This window comes from Equus caballus, chromosome 3, assembly GCF_041296265.1.
Source record: "Equus caballus isolate H_3958 breed thoroughbred chromosome 3, TB-T2T, whole genome shotgun sequence".
NCBI classification, from domain to species: domain Eukaryota; kingdom Metazoa; phylum Chordata; class Mammalia; order Perissodactyla; family Equidae; genus Equus; species Equus caballus.
Window position 1 is genome coordinate 5,895,563 of NC_091686.1, and position 23,364 is coordinate 5,918,926.

At 35.8% G+C, this 23,364-nt stretch overlaps 1 protein-coding gene across 12 annotated transcripts in view; it reads left to right on the top strand.

Moving 5' to 3' along the window:
• Positions 1-16,133, top strand: part of CHD9 (chromodomain helicase DNA binding protein 9) — a 232,292-nt gene extending 216,159 nt beyond the window's left edge. For all 12 annotated transcript variants that reach the window (XM_023636982.2, XM_023636978.2, XM_023636977.2 and 9 more), the window contains 5 exons: positions 2,922-3,061; positions 3,374-3,595; positions 7,362-7,490; positions 10,182-10,286; positions 12,651-16,133. In XM_023636982.2, the coding sequence (XP_023492750.1) occupies positions 2,922-3,061; positions 3,374-3,595; positions 7,362-7,490; positions 10,182-10,286; positions 12,651-13,532 (1,478 nt within the window). In that variant the 3' untranslated portion in view covers positions 13,533-16,133. The remainder of the gene's footprint in view (positions 1-2,921; positions 3,062-3,373; positions 3,596-7,361; positions 7,491-10,181; positions 10,287-12,650) is intronic.
• Positions 16,134-23,364: the final 7,231 nt, after the last annotated feature.

Sequence of the window (23,364 nt, forward strand, 5' to 3'; positions counted from 1 at the left end):
ATACCCCCTGAATTTGATCTGATAGCTTCAAGTAAAGATACAGAATATAATGTAATTTAATTAATGAAGGATAGTAAAATGGCATAAATTATAACAAGAAGACAAAACTAATGAGCCCATTCCAGAAACTACCTGGAATAGTGAACAAATGATGGTAGAGCCAAACAGCCTGGGGTTGAATGCTGACATTTACCAGCTGTTGTGACATTGGGCCCATGACTTAACATTTCTGATCTCATTCGTAAAATGCACTTAGTAATACCCCTGTGTTTTTGTTTCATTTTGTTTTTGATGATTTAAGAAAACATTTATAAAACGTAGTCCAGTGTATGGCACCATAAATAGGCATTCAATAGAAAGAAACTATTTTTAATGTTGTTACAGTTGCAATATTGTCTTTACAGGTAAAGACAACACAGACTTTATAGAATAGAATAGGTTAAATTTTCCATTTTGGATTCTAACTTAAATCAGTGGTGTTTATAAAAATCACTCAGAAATAAGTCAAGGTAACTGGTGCTTTTTAAAACAGAAGTCAAGGTGGAATATACCAAATGAATGGCCAAATAGGATATCTTTATAAATGGACACATGAGTGTGTGCAAATGATGTTTTTCCTAAATAACTACATTAAGTACTTCTTTTTTATATAGCACTGGAATAACAGTAAAGGGAAAGTAAAAGAAACGTAAGACGCTCTCTCTGCCTTTCAGTTGCTTCATAGACTAGACCTACACATTAAAATATTAGACAGTACATTAAAAAACAAGATGATATGTTTTGCTAACCAGAGCATTATAGTTAATAAATACTAGAGAAGAGGGAAGTCACTGCTGTCTAGAAACTTAGGCAAGTCCTGTGGAAGAGGCAAAACTGAACAGGATTTATAAGAAGAAGATGCAATAATAGTCGTTCTGGAAAATGACAATGATGGGAGAAGTGGAAGAAGGGCAGGGAACAGCATGATCCAGAGACTTGATGTCAGGAAAATAGTATGGTTTGGGGATAAGGCTGACCTAGCTAGTGTGTAAATTCTTACCGTCGAGATAATTGTATAAGATCAGAGCCTGCTTAGGAGAGGGGAATCTAGATGATAGACAATATTAAAAACTGAGCTGTGTCGAGGATTGGGGCTTGGTGGCCATGCAGAAATGGGGGTTGATGTGAAGCATTTCATTCGTATTAGAATGGGAAGCCATGAGGCATTCTTACAAAGTAGCATGGTACTTTTAAAAGTGGTACTTTAGGAAAGTTTTTTTTGATTATTACAGCTAAAATGTACTATATGGTGAAAGTATTTTCAATCATATTCATAATTTTTGTTAATGTGATTATAATGAAATTCACTATGTGAGTAATGAAAGCTTTTCTTTTTTTAATAATGTTTGTCACATTCCTTGTTGCTTTCATATGCAAAAATGATCTTAACTATTGTAATTAGTTATTCCTTACCATATGAATTAAGGTATCTCTTTGAAACTGAGGTGTGACAAAGGTAAGTGACCTCCATAAGGTTACCGCTAGCCAAAGGACAGCTCCTTATTCAGGGGTACACAGGACTTGCTCAAAAAGTTTTCCTTGAATGATTGAAAATGCATTTCTCACTACAAGCTGTGAACTATTTTAAGCAAACATCTCGTTCTTAATGATATTTTCTTTTACTAGGAGGGTTCTAGATTACGTTCTCTTTGAGGACAGGAACTGTGTCTTCTCTTTGCACCATTGTAGTACCTTGTACTTAGCTATTGGGAAAAATGACTGAATACATGCAAATGCTTCATTCAGACCTCTTACAAATATTTTTATTGAGTGCCTACTGAAGGGAGGAATGAGAAAGATCAGTTTAATTTGGCAACTAAAAGGTTAATGGTGATCCTAAAGAAAATACCTTAATTGACATTGAGAATTGAGTTGGGAAATTGAGGGATGAGTTGGTTGTGAAAAAGAGGAGCACAATAGAGACCAACCTTTCAAAAGTTTTGAAAGTTATAAAAGGCTAAAAGAAGTTTATTTTTCGTTTGATTGAGTCAGGCCATGTTTTTAAGTTGAGGAGAAGAGTCTACTGTAGAATAAGATATTTTGGCCCAGGAAAACAAAGATAATTGATAAAACAAGCTTTTAGAAAAAGTAGGAATTAATGGATCCGAAGAAAAGGGAAAGGTTTGTCTTATACATGAGGAAGGCATACTTCTTCCTCTAAAAGGAGAAGGAAGAGATGTGTGAGTATCAGGGGAAGATATTTGAGGAGACAAGTCAAAAGTTGAAATGGGCAGGGGCTGGCCCCGTGGCCGAGTGGTTAAGTTCGCACACTCTGCTGCAGGCAGCCCAGTGTTTCGTTGGTTCGAATCCTGGGCGCGGACATGGCACTCCTCATCAAACCACGCTGAGGCCGCGTCCCACATGCCACAGCTAGAAGGACCCACAACGAAGAATGTACAACTATGTACCTGGGAGCTTTGGGGGAAAAAAAAGGAAAAAATAAAATCTTTTAAAAAAAAATAAGGTATGCTGTTTAGTGAGGAAGATTAGCCCTGAGCTAACATCTGTTGCCAATCTTCCTCCTTTTTTTCTCCCCAAAGCCCATGGACATAGTTGTATATCCTAGTTGTACATCCTTCTAGTTCTTCTATGTGGAGTGCCACCCCAGCATGGTTTGCTGAGCTGTGTGTAGGTCTGCAGCCAGGATCAGACCCTACAAACCCCAGGCTGCCGAAGCAGAGCCCATGAACTTAACCACTACACCACTGGGCTGGCCCCCTCTCAGTTTTTAAATGAGAATGGGGGTGGTGTTTTTATTCCAAGAATTGCTTGATTTAGGATATGTAAAATAAGAACTAACACTTCTGTATATTTAGAAAAGTGATTACTTTTAATTTAAGAACTAGATTTTTATCACTATTTTGCATTTTCAATTTGATTAGGTACTTCCATTCATTCAACTCTTGGTGCCAATGGAGTTATATTAGACAACCAGCCTATAGTCAAAAAAAGGCGGGGAAGGAGGAAGAATGTAGAAGGTGTTGACATCCTCTTTTTTAACAGAAATAAACCACCTAATCATGTAAGTAAAACAATACTTAAAAACCACTGATCCTTGAGTCCAAAATTCAATCCTCGTGAATATACATATTGCTGTTTTGTGAATGTTTTGTAGAGTAATAATAATTAGGAAGTTAGAAGCACATTACATAGTTTTAGATTGTATCTCAGTAGAATCCAGCACTGGCCAAGATTCATGAGCATTGTAAATCTGAAAGATTTAGCAGAATTTTAAACAACTCTTTTTTTCCTTTTCAAAAAGAATTGCTTTATTGGACCAAAATTAGAACGATAAAGCGTAGAAATAAAAATTTTATTTGGTGTTTTTCTACAGGTTACCTTAGGCTTAACCACCTCACAGATTTCTACAGGGATGAATCCAGCACTGTCCTATACTCAACCTCAAGGAATTCCTGATACAGAAAGTCCAGTTCCAGTTATTAATCTTAAAGATGGGACCAGACTTGCAGGCGATGATGCACCGAAGAGAAAGGATTTGGAGAAATGGCTTAAGGAGCATCCAGGTTATGTGGAAGATTTAGGAGCTTTTATTCCTGTAGGTGATACATTACAAATCTTGGTATATTTTATTTCTATGATTCATCAAACCTATAATGATGAAATATAAATTCTCACCCACTTATATTAAATATGTGTTCTGCCCAAGATTTAGGAAAGTTAACAGAAAAAAATATTTACTGTCTTTTCCGTGTTGGAATACAGTGTTATTTTCCATTTTTCCATTCTGCATTCAACAAGTGTTTAATAGTAAAAATAATCTCCAATATACAGAGTACCATGTTAGACCCAAAGAAGGTTGTAAAGGTATAAAACTTCCAATCATTTCTCTCAAGGAGTTTACTTTAAAATAATAATAATGATCATAGTAAATGTTTATTGAGACTTAGCTGTGTGCCTGGCATTATACTTAACACTTAACATGCATTATCTCATTTAACACAACTTTATCAGAGTGGCATTGTTATAACTATTTTATAGATAAAGAAATTGAAAAGCTGAAATTTTAAGTAAATAGCCCAAGGCCACGCAGCTAATGTCTTAAATTCAGTGTCCAAACTACTATCTTAAGATCTTCTTCACCTTACAAGAATACAGCTTCTCTGTCTCTCCAGAGGCACAATTTTACGTTAATCAAAGATGAGAGTTGCTGTATTTCCTTTGCATTTTCCTTATCCTCTGAAATATTTTTCCTTCTTCTCCTCAAAGTCCCTCCAGTACCTAGTTGTGTGTTCTAGTTGTAGGTCCTTTTAGTTCCGCTATGTGGGATGCCGCCTCAGAGGCATGGCCTGATGAGCAGTGCTAGGTCTGCGCACAGGATCCGAACCAGTGAAACCCCAGGCCGCTGAATCAGAGTGCATGAACCCAACCACTCGGCCACAGGGCCAGCCCCATGAAATGCTATCTAATCACTGTCTTATGGGCATGTGGCTTTCTCACTCATAGAAATCTGTTTCATTTTGCTAATAATTCTTTACTATCAGATGCTAATGTACCAAATTTTGTGTCAGTCTCCCTTGACATTTCTGTGTAGTTTATAAGGTAAAAAAGTAAAGGCATATCCACTATACAGTGAATTTAGCAGACCTGTTCTGTCTGCCTCCATTATGAAGATTAAATGGATAATTAAATGAAGATGCCCGCTACTCCGTGAGCTTTTTAAGGACTAGATCCTATTCACCTTTCTATCCCCAGGACTTAGCACATAATTCCTGATACATAGACTAGTATCTAGCTCCCTGTAAATATTTATTGAGTCAGTGATTAAAAAATTAAAATCTTTTGAAGACTAAAAAGTGCTTTATAAAGGTAAAATGATTGTTACTTTTTTAACAGAAAAAATTAATTACCGTGTTATTTTTTTCATGAAAAGGCACCAAAAAAGCTCCAATCCCTAGAATGAGACTGTATCTGTAAATATATTTTTATATATTTGTATCTGTAACACATATTCAGTTCAGTATTTTACATTGCTATTATTGTCACCAGGAGATAACTTGACAGCCTGAACCTTGACTCTTGAATGCTTTTCATATCCCTAGTTTTCTCACAGAATGCCACAAATTCTCAGATAAACTTTTATTTCATTCCCTTTGATTAAATCTAATAAATATGATGGGCAATCATCGAATGAACATTGCATTTCTAAAAAGAATGAAAATCGTTGGTTTAACCCTATAACTTCTTAACATGTTAGAAAATAGCATTCGTTTATTCAGTCAATAAATTTTTATTTAACCATTGTGTGCTAGTTACTGTTTTGAGGAATAGAGGATAAAACAGCAAATAATATAAAGTTCTTGCCCTCGTGGCCCTTATAATCTAGTCTCTGAATGATTTTCATACTTTTCTCTTATAACTGCAAAGGAATCTTTATTAATTTCTTTTTACTTAGAGCTATTCTTCATTTTCACTGCAATTTTTTTAATTTTTTCTTTTTTCTTTTTTTTTTGAGGAAGATTAGCCCTGAGCTAACATCTGCTGCCAATCATCCTCTTTTTGCTGAGGAAGACTGGCCCTGAGCTAACATCTGTGCCCATCTTCCTCTACTTTGTATGTGGGATGCCTGCCACAGCATGGCTCAACAAGTGTTGGGTAGATCCGTGCCCAGGATCCAAACCAGCAAACCCCGGGCCGCTGTAGCAGAATGTGCACGCTTAACTGCTGCGCCACTGGGGCAGCCCCCAAATAAACCTTTTATTAAAATGTTTTATATAACTTTATTAAGATTTTAAGACATCTTTGAAAGCAGCATTTATTGCAGTAAAGAATATGAAATAATAATTAGTTTGATTTCCCAAGGATGCTTTACATTAATGATTTTTTGTATCTCACACTCTATTATGGTATTTCTATAACTAAATAATTATAACATGGTATGTATACTATAACAGAGGTATGCATAAAATGCCATGGAAACAGATAAAAAAATAATTACCTGGGCAGAGTAAAGTATCTGGGGAAAATAGAAAGAAAATAGAGCTGACATATGTCTGTTGGATGATGAAAGATTGAATAGGCATTTGACCAGATTAACACAAGAGGAGGATATTTAAGGCATTTACAATGTTTTGGCATAGAACAATTATGAAGACAGTTAAAAGAGGATAGGATTGTAAGGCATCTTCATGAAACAGTGACTGGTCTGATATTACAGAGTATGTGAGGGAATGAGTGGGGTAATAGTAACTGGATAGAAGAGGTGAATTAGGTCCAGGCTGTGATGGGACTGGTACGCCATGCTGAAGAGTGTGAGCGTTAGTCTCTTGTAACGTTCTGATTGGTTGGAAATAGCTACAAACATCAAGCCCTGCTTGGTTAACATTTGTGTAGAGGTAAGCAGCATGGTTTGATGGAGTTTCTTTGCCAGATATGGCCACTTGCTAGCTGCCATGACCTTGAGGAAGATAACCTCTCTGAGCCTTGATTCCCATTTGTAAAATAAGAGTAATATCTTTGAGTATTGTGAGGATTACATGAGAAGAGATAAGAAAGTCTGTCAGTGAGATAAAGAGAAATGAAAGCCACTAACTAGCACAGATATAAATCATGTCGGAGCACAGAGAAAATCTGGTGCTGAAATGTGTTAGGAGAAAAAGTAAAGAACCGTTCAATTTAAAGGAACTGCTCCAGCGTTATTGGTAACTCCTCAAGTGACACTGTAGGAATACAGTGGTCTTCGAGGATATTTAAGGAAAGAACTGCAATGTCCTCCTCATTTTGGGAGCCTACTTTCAAACAGAATGATAACTTTGATTATTATGGTAGCCTTGAATAATTATTTAAATATGTAATTTGAGGAAAAGATTCATGCAATACTTTTTAAAGTCTTATTTAGGTTTGTTTTTTGTTTTTTGAGGAAGATTAACCCTGGGCTAACTGCTGCCAATCCTCCTCTTTTCGCTGAGGAAGACTGGCCCTGAGCTAACATCCGTGCCCATCTTACTCTACTTTATATGTGGGACGCCTGCCACAGCATGGCGTGCCAAGCAGTGCCATGTCCACACCTGGGATCCCAACCGGCGAACCCCAGGCTGCTGAAGCAGAACGTGCACACTTAACCACTGCACCACCAGGCCGGCCCTTTATTATATTAAATATAAAAATATTTAAAGCTTAAATATTTTTAAAGCATAACTAAAGGGTAAATTATTCAATATCATATATTGAAGATATAAGATATTCTATATGATATATGAAAGATATCTCTTCAATATTATAGGCTGTAATTGCTTGGATCAGCTTATTTGTACTGTTTGCATAGGTAAAGATTTTAAAGCTGTTTCTTTGTCTATACATTTTAGAGAATGCAGCTCCATGAGGGGAAGCCCAAACAAAAAAGGCATCGTTGCAGAAACCCCAATAAACTAGATATTAATAGTCTCACTGGAGAAGAACGTGTTCAGCTGATTAACAGAAGAAATGCCAGAAAGGTATTTATATATTTGTTGTTAATCTTTTGTATTGATTCAATATTTAAGATCTCTGTAGAACACTATTTCATTAGTATTTCCTCATAGACCTGCAAATGGGTTAAACCTAGTAGACTTCTGGGAAAAGACATGGACTATAATTTTACACAGTCTGATTTCAAATCCCACATCTTTGGCTAAACTGCTGAATGAAATAAGCAAGTCACTTTACATATCTGTGCCTAAGCAATGGCACTACACAAGGGCACTACATTTAAGGCAGTGGTTCTCAACAGCGGGCAGTTTTGTCCTTCAGGGGACATTTGACAATGGTCTGGAGCCACTTTTGGTAGCCACAATTCAAGAGTAGGGAGGTGGGTGTTGGAGAGGTGGCAGGCAGGGGAAGGATGTTATTGGCATGTAGTGGGTGGAGAGTAGGGATGCTGCTAAACCTGCTACAGTATATAGGACAGCCCCTACAACACCAATCCAAAATCTCTGTAGTGCAAAGGTTGAGAAACCCTGATGAAAGGCGACACCATTCTCATCAGAGCCGTCATTGACTATATGTTTATCACCATAATTTTCCATCAGGTTGCCATTAAGTGTCTTGTTCTATCAAAATCGACATATTACATAATTTTCTGATAGATGGAAAAAAAAATGTCTTAAACAAAGGTACCTTATAAACAATGGTACCCCGTGCTTATCTTCTTGTGTTATTGATTAATGAATGGTAAGAGAAGGATTTTCCAAAGTCTATTTTTGAACAAAGTGTGGCTCAACATTTGTTTCCCCAGATTGTTTCTCTTTTATGTTTGGATTGGTGTATGTCTCTTTCGCTTCATAAAGTAAATGATAGAACATTTGTGGCACCCATTTGTAAGTTTATAGCTTTGATATTTTTACTTTATTTTTTATTCTGATGAGCAAGCAACAAAATAAATAAGAAAGGAGAAAATGGCCCCAGTGTAAGAACAGCAAATTTCTCGAGTTCCTTTACTCACAAATTAAATTACCTTACATAGGTCGTGTTAATTCCCTAGTTCTGTTTTGCTCTCTGATAAATAACCTCACTACTAGTATAAAAATACAGAAAATCATTTGAATTTCTCAGAATAAATATTGGAATTGGAAGAAAACTATTTTTTAAATAACAGTTTAATGTTGTCTGCACCAACTTACTAATTTTGTTCGCTATTTTGTAGAGATACCTTATTCAACTTTTGTTAGTACTTTGAAGTGATGTCATGTATTAGGGAAAGAAGGTGACAACACATTAGTAGCATTTTACCTAATGTTATGTTTGTGTAGATTGTGTTACAAATCTTGCACTTCATCTTGTAATAAAAATTATCATTACTGGATATGAACAAATTTATCTTAGCCAGTTTTAAGGAAATGGAACAATTTCATATTTTAACTTAATATTAAAGACTCCAAATTTTATTTTTAATTGTTGTAACCTGATAAGTGGCCTATTCGTTTCCCTTATTTTGTAAAGTTTTTTATTGTCCTGAGTCTCTAGAGTACAGGCTTAAGGATTCATGAGTTACTAAGGAAAATAACCTACCTGCTGAATCCCCATAAACCACCCATAGGGCCTCCAGTTTAAGTTGGAGCTTAATGAAGGGGATAATAAAAAGGAGAAGGCAACAGAAACTACAGAGACTAAGTAAAGACTATAGGAAATACTAGATAGGAATACTTATAGGTTATTATAACTGGCCGTGTTAAACCCTGTCTATATCCCATCAAGATAGAGTATGTATTCATTCAAAGAGCTGTGGAAGAAGGAATTAGTCAAGAAGTATCTTTAGACTCCAAAGGAACATTACATCGGTAGGTCCAAATCATTTAAATCATTCAAATTTCAAAATATTATTTTGTTTCAGTTTCATCCTCATTGTTATATGTAGGCTTTTTTGTTTATTTTTTCCAATTTACTTACAATTAGTTGGTTATATCACTCCCCACAGACAAAGGATATGTATATTTTTATACTTTTAAGGTGTCAGTTTACATAATGGATAAGAGCATGGGTTTTTGAGACCTGAGTTTGAAAGCTGACCCTAACATTACTAGCTAGCTTTAAGCAATTTATATAACTTCTCTAAGGCTTAGTTCCTTCATTTGAAAAAAGAAATTATGCTATCTCAAAAGAATGTAGTAAGAACTAAAATAAATGATATACTTAAAGTTCTTAGCACAATAGTTGGCATATCATAAGAATAATAATAACATTTATTATGTGCCCGACCCTATGCTTAGACACTTGAATTGTCTCATTCTATCCTCATAAAACTCTGTGAGGGAGGTATTATTGTTATCCCCATTTTATAGATCAGAAAACTGAGGCTCAAAGAGATTTACTGATTTGCCCAAGTTCACACAGCTTGTAAGTCTGACTCCAAAAGATATACTCTTAACGAGGCAATACTGCTTATCCAGCATAGTAAGTGCACAGTAAATGATATTCATTTTACTGCTTCAGTTACTCTACTTAAAACGTTTAAAATTTACATTACTACATGTTTATATGGTATATTAGTAGCCCTAATGGGTCGTGGTAACCCTTAAAAGATCATCAAAAGTGGTTCAAAGAATACATGTGTTTTAAAGAAATAACCTCTGTACAGTACAGAATAAAAGTAAGAAATGTCTCCGTAATTGTGTTTTTAAGTGTCTTAACAATCCATTTTTTATTTACAGGTTGGAGGTGCATTTGCTCCTCCTTTGAAAGATTTATGTAGATTCCTGAAAGAAAATTCAGAGTATGGGGTAGCTCCTGAATGGGGAGATGTTGTTAAGCAATCTGTGAGTATTTCATAAATACTTACTCAGACATCATTTTAAAAATTAGATTTATCTGGGGCCGGCCCCATGGCATAGTGGTTAAGTTCAGTGCACTCTACTTCAGCAACCCAGGGTCCACGGTTCGGATCCTGGGCACAGACCTACACGACTTGTCAGCCATGCTGTAGCAGCAACCCACATACGAAATAGAAGAAGATTGGTACATCTGCTGGCATCCCACATGTAAAATAGAAGAAGATTGGCACATCTGGTGGTGTCCCACATACAAGATAGAAAAAGATTGGCCCTGATGTTAGCTCAGGGCCAACCTTCCTCACCAGAAAAAAAAAATTTATGTATATAATTTTTAAAAATTAGACTTATCTTAGGTTAAATTTTATTTAATTATATCCTAGATTAATACATTTTTTTTTTGGTGAGGAAGATTGTCCCTGAGCTAACATCTATGCCAATCTTCCTCTATTTTATTTTCTTCTGTATATGGGATGCCACCACAGCACAGCTGGATGAGCACTGTGTAGGTCTGTGCCCAGGATCCACACCTGCAAACCCCAAGCCACTGAAGCAGAGCGTGTGAACTTAACCACTATGCCATTGGGCCAGCCCCTAAGATTAAATTTTAAGTTAAGAATTAACTAAATATTTTGTGAACATGTGACAGTGTTTTTTAGTTTACAATTTTTATTTTGCAGAACATGTTACAAATTTCTCAGATGCTTGTTAAGTTAGAATGCAGACTCAATATATACTGATCTGTTATTATAACCTCTAAGATACTGTTTGAACAGTGCCACAAAGAATAATCAAAGATGTGGGGAAAGAAATATATATAAAGATATTCATCATAGTGTAATAGTAAAAAATTGGGAATATATTAATGTTCCGTCCATATACTGGAAAATACGCAATTATTTTAAAAATTACATCTTAGAAGAACATCTGAAAACAAGGGAGAAAAAGTTCACGTTATGTTAAATGGAGTAATGATTAAGCTCTTGGAATGGTGAAGCCTAACCACATGGTGAATGCTAAATAAGTGGTAGGTATTTCTACAGGTGCCCAAATGAAAAAGGAGACTATAAAACTAGGTTCAATATGATTCTATTTTTCATTCTAGGCAGGGAAATGAGGAGAATTGTAGAATCTGTATATATGTGCAGGGGGAAAATGGAAGCACACATCCTGAAATGTAAACAGTGGTTATCTCTGAATGGTGAAACTGTGGATGATTTTTTTTTTGTTTGTATTTTTGTGATGTCATGTTTTCTGCAGTGTGAACTCTAATGCTTTTGTAAAGAAAACAAATAAGTTGATTAATTCAAAACAACATTAAAAAATAGTCGCATGAAAGTCTTAAACCACTATCTAGAGCTGCACTGTCACACACGGTAGCACTGGGCACATGTGGCCGTTGAGCACTTGAGAGGGCGAGTCTGAGCTAAGATGTGTTGTAAGTGTAAAACACTGGTTTGGGATTTTGAAGACTTAGTTTGGAAAAAAGAATATAAAATGTCTCAATTTTTATAGATTACATATTGAAATGGTAATATTTTTGTTTATATTATGTTAGACACTATTACTAAAATTAGTGTCACCTATTTCTATTTTTCCTTTTTTAATATGACTACTAAAAAATTTAAAATTACATTATGTGGCTTACATTATATTTCTATTGGACAATGCTGGTCTAGCGGTTCTAAACTCCTAAAACTTCTAGGAGTTTTGAGCCCCAGAAAATTATGGGAGAATTACAAGAAAGTAGGATAGATTGTTCTCTGTTGTCCTGGACATGATGCTTTCCAGTTCTGCAGGTACTACTGCTCTTCTGAGCCAAGTGATTTTTTTCCCCCCTGTTGAGTATCTTTTTCAGCTTGGCTCTCTCTCTCTTATGCCCAAAGTGATAGTCAGAAGATTGATATGAAGCATCTTATTTTAATCTTTAAACTTTATTTTAATCTTAATCTTTTACTCACTTCCTCTGTCCTTTCCTTGTTGTTCTTCCTGATTAGAAGAGGGGCCCTTCTTTAGTCTTCCAGAGCAATTGGTGATGTGAAACATTTAAGGGTATGGAAGTAACCCTCATGAAAAAGTTTCTTTGGACCTTGTGTTTTCTAGAACTATTCTACAAACTTATGCCTCACAATATGGAGGAATGCTAGGGACCTCTTTCTGCTCTCTTATCCTATGATGACATGAGAAGTGGAAGAGCTGTTTCAAGCCACTACTTACAAATAATATGAAATTAGATTATCTCTTTCATAATTGATTATGTTAATTTCCTATTTTTGATAGGTTACTTGTATCACAAGCCAATAGCTATTGATTTTATTTTAATATAACTATTATAAATGAATTTTTTTCCAGGGGTTTCTTCCAGAAAGTATGTTTGAACGTATTCTCACTGGTCCTGTTGTAAGAGAGGAAGTAAGCAGGCGAGGGAGACGGCCTAAAAGTGGAATTGCCAAGGCCGCAGCAGCAGCAGCAGCAGCTGCAACTGCCACCAGTGTTTCAGGCAATCCTTTGTTAGCCAATGGATTACTTCCAGGTGTGGATCTCACAACTCTTCAGGCCTTACAACAAAACCTACAAAACTTGCAGTCACTGCAAGTAACCGCAGGGCTGATGGGAATGCCTGCTGGCCTTTCTTCTGGAGGAGAAGCTAAAAACGTGGCCGCCATGTTCCCCATGCTGCTGTCAGGAATGACTGGATTACCAAATCTGTTGGGCATGGGAGGACTCCTGACAAAGCCTGCAGAATCTGGAACAGAAGAAAAAAAGGGAAATGACTCTAAGGAGCTAGAAGGAAAAAAAGAAAGGACAGAGAGCCAAAATTCAGAGAATAGTGGAGAAAACTCTGTGTCAAGTTCTCCTTCAACATCCTCTACTGCTGCATTAAATACAGCTGCAGCTGCCAACCCATTAGCTCTTAACCCACTATTACTATCTAATATACTTTATCCAGGGATGCTTCTCACTCCAGGCCTTAATCTTCATATTCCAACTTTGTCCCAGTCCAATACTTTTGATGTACAGAAAAACAAAAACAGTGACTTACACTCATCTAAGTCTGTAGAAGTAAAGGAAGAAGATTCCAGAATTAGAGATCAGGAAGATAAAGGGGGAACTGAACCAAGTCCTCTCAATGGAAACAGCACAGATGAGGGTTCAGAGAAAGCCGACGCTTCGTCTGGATCTCATAGTACGTCGTCATCATCCGAGGATTCAGATTCTAGTAATGAAGACTGATTCTCAGACTGCACTTAAATTATGAACTGATTTTGGATTTTTTCTTTAATTATTAATTGTAAATACCCCAGTGTTGAGTGCATCAATAACTTACTGACCGAACATTTCAGTTATTTGTTTAGAAGTGCAAACTGCTTTCAGAGACGTTTTGCATGTAATATTTCTTAAGATTCATAAGTTTCTGAACTCATGTACTATCAAATACATAAAGGTGTAAAATTACAACAAAAGGCATTATAATTTTGTTGGGGGTTAATTTTATGAAAATTATGCTCAATAAGAGTTGTATATTTAATATATTTGCAGTGAACACAGAATACTTTATGCATATTCCTGATTTAATTTGAATATAGTTTTACAGCCTCCTTGACACCTATAATTTACAGATCAAAACTCAGCAATAATTTGGGCAGCTAATGAATGTCATGAAAGCTGTAGAATCTACATCACCATCCATTGCTTTAATTACATGAAAATGCTCTAGTGTTGTGATGCACTGCTGATGTTTCCAATTCAGGTACAAGTGTGTTTTAAAGAAGAAATAAGTTTCCCAATCAGCCAATTTAACTGGCTACCTGTTACCTCAGCTGAGTTAGTTTAGGAAGTTTACATTCGTTTCTAATTCTATACTTGTTTTCAGGGGTTTTTTAAACACATCCTATATATCATGTTAATCTGGCAAGAAATATGACTTGCTTTTTTGCTGAGCTTAATATGATATCAGTAAAATTAAGTCATAAAATAATTCTGTGTCATGTGACTTTGGCACCCTCTAGACATACTTAGTTTTAACTTTTCAAAGTTTGGCCTCCTATTAGAAATAATTATGTCTCAGATGAGTAATGTCTATTTCCAGGGTTCAGAAAAGGCAGACTCATGAAATGCCACTGAAAAGAACTTTCAACACAGCATACTTCATGTAAAAGAAATTGTTTGTTTGCTTTATTTGTGTAGATTTCTATTTGTGTTTTATGTCATGCAAATATTCCAAAATTAACCGATAATAGTGGTAAAGTAATGTGCAGATAGTCTAAATTCATTTTGAGTTTCTAGGTGTAAGCAGACTAAATGTTGCCCAGAATCAGTGTTGGGTTATCAGTTTATGTGTAATATACTGAGTTGCCCATTTTGAAAATGCACTTTGAATAAGCTCAAAAAATATACAAGTTATACCTGTAAACCAGAAAAAGGAAGCCCAAGGCTTCTGATCAGTTTCTTAGAACCCTTTACCACGTAAAATTTGTCTATTCGATTTGTGATACAATTTCTCCTGCTAAAGCTGCTATTATTCTGACAAGGTAGAGGTCCAGGTTCATCTTCATAAACATTTAAAACAATTGGAACTGAATTGGAGATAAAATATTTACATGCTAAGGAGAGATAAATGTTAGCATTTTTCTGGTACTTGAATAAGTCAGTGGTAAATTTTGGGAGGGGATAAATTTAGGGGAAAAAAGTACCCCACATCTCTCCCACAGAAAAAATTTTCAGTATGTTTTGATAAAGCTCTGTTGTTTTGTCATGAATTAAGCAATTATATTGGATTTTCCAAGACCTTTACCAGTAAATTATGTTTCTGTATGTAAAATAACTAACCCCTTATTAGAGAGACAGTGTTATATGTATTTACTTACAAAATTATGAGTTCCATTAGGATTATATTGATTTTTGTATTTTCCTAAAATAGTACTTTGAATTGATAGTCCCTTATGCAATGTCTTAGCAATAGTCACTATAATGCCCATCCAGGAGAAGTGGGTAGTAATTCTTCATCATGAAAATTATATATTACATATTTAGTATGTCCCCTTTGCAGTATTGCACTTTTGTTTAACTAGAACACACCTATGAGATAGCCAAAGTTTTTCAAACACAGTTAACTTAGTTTGCCGGTGGAGTATTTCAACATCATCCATATTTCCCTTCTCTCCTTCTAGTTCTACCCACATGATCTTTATTCCTTTCTTTCCCCAATTTAAACAAAAGGGAAAAAAAGCCCTAGATCTTATCACTGAAATCTAATTTATATCCAATTTATGAGATAAAGTATTTTCCTAATTACAGTCAAATGAATTTGGTTAACATCTTAGTGATTCTCTTTCTATGTAATAAGGCAATTGCAGTTTTCAAAGCATTAAGGCTAATATTAACTTTAAACATTCTCTTGGGTTTCAAGACACTTCTATTTAATATTGATTTGGGAAAAGTTGTCTGGCTATCACCTTTTTAAAAAACAACATGCAAATATGGTTGTGTAAAGTTAAGGATTATAAGGAAAAAAATCAGTAGAATTACATAATACTAAAGTTGCAGTTGAAAGGATATCCAAGTATGTGTTGGTAGTTACTAAAAGAATTATAGCTGTTATTGCCTTGTATTGATAGCCCTTGTTTCAGGTTTCATGATTCAAGTCTTAGTCCAATTTTTCTTTTGGACATTTGCAATATTTACCAGTTGTGTTTTGTGTAGTCTGAATTTGCTTTCTGTAGTTGAGCAAACGTCTTAAAAAGTCATTTGTAATTTATTAAATTACTTTCTATGATGTTCTATAGAGCAAATGGAAGTTTAATTATTTTTTATTAAACATATTCTTTGACTACCCATGATGTCAGCTTCTGTACATGATAACACTTCTTTTTTTTTATTAAATCTTATATATAATTTATCTTATTCCATGAAAGAAACCATAGTCACAAATCTTCAAAGGGAAAGAATGCGTTGGAATAATTTTTAAAAGACAGAATTTGGCTATAAATATATCAACAATATCATTATTTTCTTAGGTTTTCTTTCCCTGCACCTTTAAAAAGTCCAGAAAGACTCAGAAATATACCTAACCTCTTAAAGGAGTCCATTTTGGAAATTAGTAATTATTTTTCCCCTTTGTCTTAAGAGTCTCTCCTAATTCATCGCCATTGTTGGTAGTGTTTTTTGTGTTTGGGTTTTGGGGTTTTTTCTCTTAAAGAGTGGCACCTGAGCTAACATCTATTGCCAATCTTTCCCCCCCCCCCTTCTCCCAAAGCCCCCCAGTACGTAGTTGTATATTCTAGTTGTGAGTGCCTCTGGCTGTGCCATGTGGGACGCCACCTCAGCATGGCCCGATGAGCAGTGCCATGTCCGCGCCCAGGTTCCGAACTAGCGAAACCCTGGGCCGCTGAAGCAGAGTGCGTGAACTTAACAACTCAGCCACGGGGCCAGCCCCAGTAGTGTTTTTTATAAAAGTGAAAGAAATTTGTTTTTCCTCTAATTACAAAGGTAAAACAGTGGAGTCTCACCATACAGTCGCTTAACTTAAACACATTCAACTATACAGTAATTTTCATATTAAATCAGTACTACATGGGGCATAATATTGACTGTTCTTTCCTTGATATACTGGCCTGTGTCAATAAGTATCCTGCAGTGTGGTTTTCAATACATAGTATTGGCTCATACAGATGTAATTTATTTAACCATGAACTTAAAAATCAACATTTGGGTTTATATATGTATTTGTAGGGTGTGTGTGTGTGTGAGGAAGATTGGCCATGAGCTAACATCTGTGCCAGTCTTCCTCCACTTACCTGGGACGTCGCCACAGTGTGGCTTGACAAGCAGTGCTAGGTCCGCACCCAGGATCCGAACCTGTGAACCCCAGACTGCCAAAGCAGAGCGCACCAACTTCACCTCCACGCCACCAGGCTGGCGCCTATAGATGCATTTTTTTTCATCCATCCCTAATGATTTTCTTAATCCCCAGGAATGAAAATACTTCCTCTGTTTTTGAGGGTTTTGATTTGTGTTGCCAAGTTTACAGTGATGCCATTGTAGCAATTTATACTACCACTAGCAGCATACATTTTGTGCGTGCTCATTTACCCCAAATTCTTACTCATACTGTGTATGGTTTTTGAGATAGTCTTTGTCAAATTAATAGGCAAAAGTAACATCTTGATGAATTTTTAAATTATTCTTCCTTAGTAAAAAATAAGACAGGCGTATTATAGAGAATCTGGGAGATGGGAGGAGCACGGGAAGCACAAAGTAAACAAAAGCCCCCCATAATGCCGAATGCTGAGCACTTAGAGATAATTGTTAATCTTTGAGTCATTTCTCTTTGCGATACATATTATGTGTTATTTTAATAAGAATGGAGTTATACTATACATACCATTTGGTAACTTCTTATTTACTGTATTATGATAATCTTTCCAGGTCATTAAAGAATCTTCCACAACATTTTTAAGGACTTTCTCATTCCACTACATAGAGGCATTATAATTTATTTAATACCCAATTAATTATTTAGCATTTAGATATTTTTCAGTTTGGGGCTATTTAAACAATAATGTGTTTAACTTTATTAACACATTATGCACATATTAACACATAACTGCATACACTTAGGATTTTTTCATTAGAATAGATACCTAGGCATGAAATAGTTATGTTCGAATTTTAAAACCAGTTAGGTTAGATTACTTTATACCCCAACAGCACAGCATAAAACTACTTCCCTATGAATCCTTAGCAACACTGGGCATTATAATTCTTTTAATCTTGGTCAGTTTGATAGATAAGAAATAGACTCCTGGGGCCAGCCTCGTCGTGCTGTGGTTTAAGTTCTCATGCTCTTCTTCGGCAGCCCAGGGTTCATGGGTTTGGATCCTGGGCGTGGACCTACACACTGCTCATCAAGCCATGCTCTGGCAGCATCCCACATACAAAAAATGAAGGAAGATTGGCACAGATGTTAGCTCAGCAACAATCTTCCTCAGCAAAAAGAGGAAGATTGGCAACAGATGTTAGCTCAGGGCCAATTTTCCTTACCAAAACAGAGTCCTGTTTTAGTATATATTTCTTTATTAGTAATTTAACATCAATTATCTCTTAGGGCCATTTGTATTCTGCTGTGCATTAAGTGTTCATGTTCTTTGCAGAACGTCTCATGTAAGTGGTAAATATTTTTCCCAGTTTTCCTGTTAATTTTGCTTTTTTCTTTTTTAATGTGCAAGTTTTACATTTTCATGTGGTCGTTTCAATATTCCATCTATTCAGGTTTAAGGTTTTTATATTTTTCCATAGAGAAAACTTTCCACCTCCAAATTTTATACATTTTTTTTTTAACTATTTAATGCCTTTGTTGACAAACTTTATTTTGGTAACATTTAGTATAAGATAGGAATTTTTTTTTTTTGAGGAAGATTAGCCCTGAGCTAACTACTGCCAATCCTCCTCTTTTTGCTGAGAAAGACTGGCCCTGAGCTAACATCCGTGCCCATCTTCCTCTACTTTATATGTGGGACGCCTACCACAGCATGGCTTGCCAAGCTGTGCCATGTTTGCACCTGGCATCCGAACTGACCAACCCCAGGCCGCTGAGAAGCGGAACATGTGAACTTAACTGCTATGCCACCAGACCGGCCCCTAAGATAGGAAACTTAATCTAATTTTTCCAAATAGTTATGCAGTGTCCCAGCATCATTTAGTATATAATCTCTCCACTGATAAATGCCTGCATTTATTATAATTAAATAATTCATATATACATATATGAACTATATATGTATACATATATAAATCATACATATATGAATTGTGTAGATTGTATCTATCATAGATATGCATGATATACCTGTGATATACTATGTAAACAGTAGCCACAAAGAAAACTGAAGTAGTTGCACTAATGAAAGATAAAAAGAATTTAAAAGAAAAATGTTACTAGAAATAAAGGAGAATATTTTATAATGATAAAAGTGTCAATCTATCAGGAAAATATAACAATTATAAACATAATGCATCTAACAACAGAGCTAAAAAATATATGAAATAAAAGCTAACAAAATTGGAAGGGAAAATATACAATTCAACAATAATAGTTGGAGACTTCAACATCCCACTTTCAATAATGGAGAGAGCAAGTAGGCAAAGGGTCAACAAGAAAACAGAAGACAACACTATAAACAAACTAGACCTGAGAAACATCAAGTGAACACTCCACCCAACAATAGCAGAACACACATTCTTCTAAAGCACACAAGGACCATTCTCCAGGCTAGACTATATGATAGATCATTAAAAAGTCTCAAATTTTAAAAGATTGAATCAGATGAAGTATGTTCTCCAACCACAATAGACTGAAATGAGAAATCAATTACTAAGTTTGGAAATTCACAAATACGTGGAAATTAAACAACATACTCATAAATAACCAATGAGTCAAAGAAGAAATCTCAAAGTTAGAAAATATTTTGTGATGAGTGAAAACAAACATGCAACGTATCAAAACATATGAGATGCAGCCAAAGCAATGCATGTAGGGAATTTTATAGCTGTGAATGTCTACATCAAGAAAACAAAATTCTCAAGGGCCGGCCCTGTGGCCAAGTGATTAAGTTCGTGCATTCTGCTTTAGCGGCCCAGGGTTTTGCTGGTTTGGATCCTGGGTGCGGACATGGCCCTGTTCATCAAGCCATGCTGAGGCAGCGTCCCACATAGCACAACCAAACGAAGGACCTACAACTGGAATATACAACTATGTACTGGGGGGCTTTGGGAAGAAGAAGAAGAAAAGATTGACAACGGGTGTTAGCTCAGGTGCCAATCTTAAAAAAGAAAAAAAAATTCTCAAATCAACCTAAATTTCCACTTGAATAAACTAGGAAAAGATCAGCCTAACCAAGTAAGGAAAAAACATAATTAATGAAATAGGAAATAGAGAAAATTAACGAAACCAAAAAGTAGTTTTTTAAAAGAATCACCAAATTGACGAAACTTTAGCTAGACTGGCCCATAAAAAAGAGAAGACTCAAATTACTAGACTCTCTAGGGGCGGGAGTGGTGGGTGGGGATTAACACCTGTTTGTCACAAACTCTTCCAAAGGTGTTAGAGGAAACATCCCCCAACTCATTTTATGAGGCTAGTATTACCCTGATACCAAAACTAGACAAAAGTATCACAAGAATACTGCTGACCAATATCCCTTTTGAGTACAGATGCAAAAATTCTCAACAGAAGGCCAGCAAACTGAATCCAGCAGTATATGAAAAGGATTATACACCACGACCAAGTTGGATTTATCCCAAGAATGCAGATTGTTTCAACATACAAAAAATAATCATTATACTATTAATAGAAAAAAAAACCATGATTATCTCAATAGATGCAGAAAAAATATTTCACAAAGTCCAACACTGTTTCATGATTTAAAGAAGAAAAAAAAAAAAAACAATGACCAACAAACGATAGAAGAGAACTTCCTCGATGTGACCAAGGGCATCTCTGAAAAACCCACAACTGACATCATACTTAGTGGTGAAAGACTGAATATTTTCTCCTAGTCAAGACAAAACAAGCATGTCCACTCTTGCCACTTTTATTCAACATTGTTCTGGAGGTTCTCTCCAGGGCAATAAGGCAAGAGAAAGAAAGGCATCCAGATCGGAAAGCAAGAAGTATAACTATCTGTATTTGCAGATGATGTGATCTTGTATACAGAAAATCCTAAGGAATCCACTAAAAAACTATTAGAACTAATAAACAAGTTCAGCAAGGTTACAGGATACAAGATCAAAATAGAAAAAATCTATTGTATTTCTATATACAGGCAAGAACAATCGGTAAATGAAATCAAGAAAACTCCGTTTATAATAGCATCATAAAGAATAAAGTACCTAGGAATAAATTTAACAAAAGAAGTAAACTTTTACAAGTGCAAAACTTATACACTGAGAACTACAAAACATTGTTGAAAGAAATTAAGACCTAAAAATAAATGGCAAGACTCCCCAGATTGATCTACAGATTCAATGCAGTCCCTCTTGAAATGCCAGCTGGCTTCTTTGCAGAAATTCGTAACTGAATCCTAAAATTCATACAGAAATGCAAGGACTCAGAATAGCCAAAACAGTTTTTAAAAAGAAGAAAGTCAGAGGACTCACATTTCCTGATTTCCAAACTTACCACAAAGCCAGAATAAGGAAGACAGTGTGGTATATGAATTATGATAGACATACAGATCGATGGAGCAGAAATGAGAGTTCAGAAATAAACCCTCACTGATGGCCCATTGATTTTTGACAAGGATGCCAAGGGGCCAGCCCAGTCGCACAGCAGTTAAGTTCACATGGTCCGCTTCGGCAGCCCAGGATTCGCCAGTTCAGATCCTGGGTGGGGACCTATGCACCACTTGTCAAGCCATGCTGTGGGGGCATCCCATGTAAAATAGAGGAATATGGGCATGGATGTTAGCTCAGGGCCAGTCTTCCTCAGCAGAAAGAGGAGGATTGGTGGCAGATGTTAGCTCAGGGCTAATCTTCCTCAAAAAGAAAAGAAAAGGGTGCCAAGATAATTCAATGGAGGAAAGGATATTCAGAACAACTGAATAATTATATAGAAAAGAATGAAGTTGCACCCTTTCTCTATACCATACACAAAAGTTCATTTAGAATACGGCATAGACCTAAGGGTAAGAGATGAAACTAGAAAACTCTTAGAAGAAAACCTAAGAATAAATCTGTGATCTTAGGTTAGGCAAAAACTTCTTAGACACCACACCAAAAGGACAAGAAAAGAAAAAATCAATTGGCTTCATCAAAATTAAAATCTTTAGCTCTTCAAAGAATACCTTTAAGAAGGTGAAAAGACAACCCACAGAACTGGGGAAAATATTTGCAAATCATATATCTGATAAAGAATTTGTATTAGAATATATAAAGAAATCTTACCATTCAACAATAGAGACAAAAACCCAGTTGTAAGATGAAAAAAGGTTTGAACATGGGGCCAGCCCCCTGGCTGAATGGTTAAGTTCGTGCGCTCCGCTGCAGCAGCCCAGGGTTTCGCTGGTTCAGATCCTGGGCACCGATATGGCACCGCTCTTCAAGCCATGCTGACGCGGCGTCCCACATGCCACAACTAGAAGGACCCACAACTAAAAATACACAGCTATGTACCAGGGGGCTTTGAGGAGAAAAAGGAAAAATAAAATCTTAAAAAAAAAAAGATTTGAACAGACATTTCTCCAAAGAAGATATACAAATGGCCAATAAGCACATGAAAATATACTCAACATTATTAGCCATCAGATAAATGCAAATCAAAACCAAAAAGAGATAGAACTTCACACCCCTTAGGATGGCCAGACTGAAAAGACAGACAATAACAAGCGTTAGCAAAGATGCGAAGTTAGAACTCTCATCCATTGCTGGAGGGAATGTATAATGGGACAGCCACTTTGGAACACAATTTTGCAATTTCTCAAGGTGCTGCCTTATGACTCAGCAATACTATTGCTAGGTATATACCCAAAGAAATGAAAACATGTCCACACAAAAACCTGTAGACGAATATTCATATTAGTATTGTTCATAATAGACTAAAAATATAAACAACCCAGTGTCCATCAGTGGATGAGTGAATAAATAAAATGTAATATATCCACATAATGAACTATCATTCAGCAATCAAAAGGCAATGAAGTACTGATTCATGCTGCAACATGAATGAACCTTGAAAACATTACGCTAAGTCCAAGACCACATAGTGTATGATTCTATTTATATGAACTGTCCAGATTAGGCAAATCTATTGAGATAGAAAGTAGATTAGTGGTTGCCTAGGGCTGGGGGCATTGGACTGCTAATGGGTATGGGTTTTTTTTTACAGGATGATGAAAATGTTCTAAAACAGATTTTCGTTTGTTGTGTAACTGAATATACTAAAGACTACTAATTGTATACTTTAAATGGGTGAATCTTATGATATGTGAATTGTATTTCAATAAAGTTGCTTTTAAAAACTGACAGAAAGTAAAAGTTACAAACTCTAGGTAAAATCTTTTTAATTTTA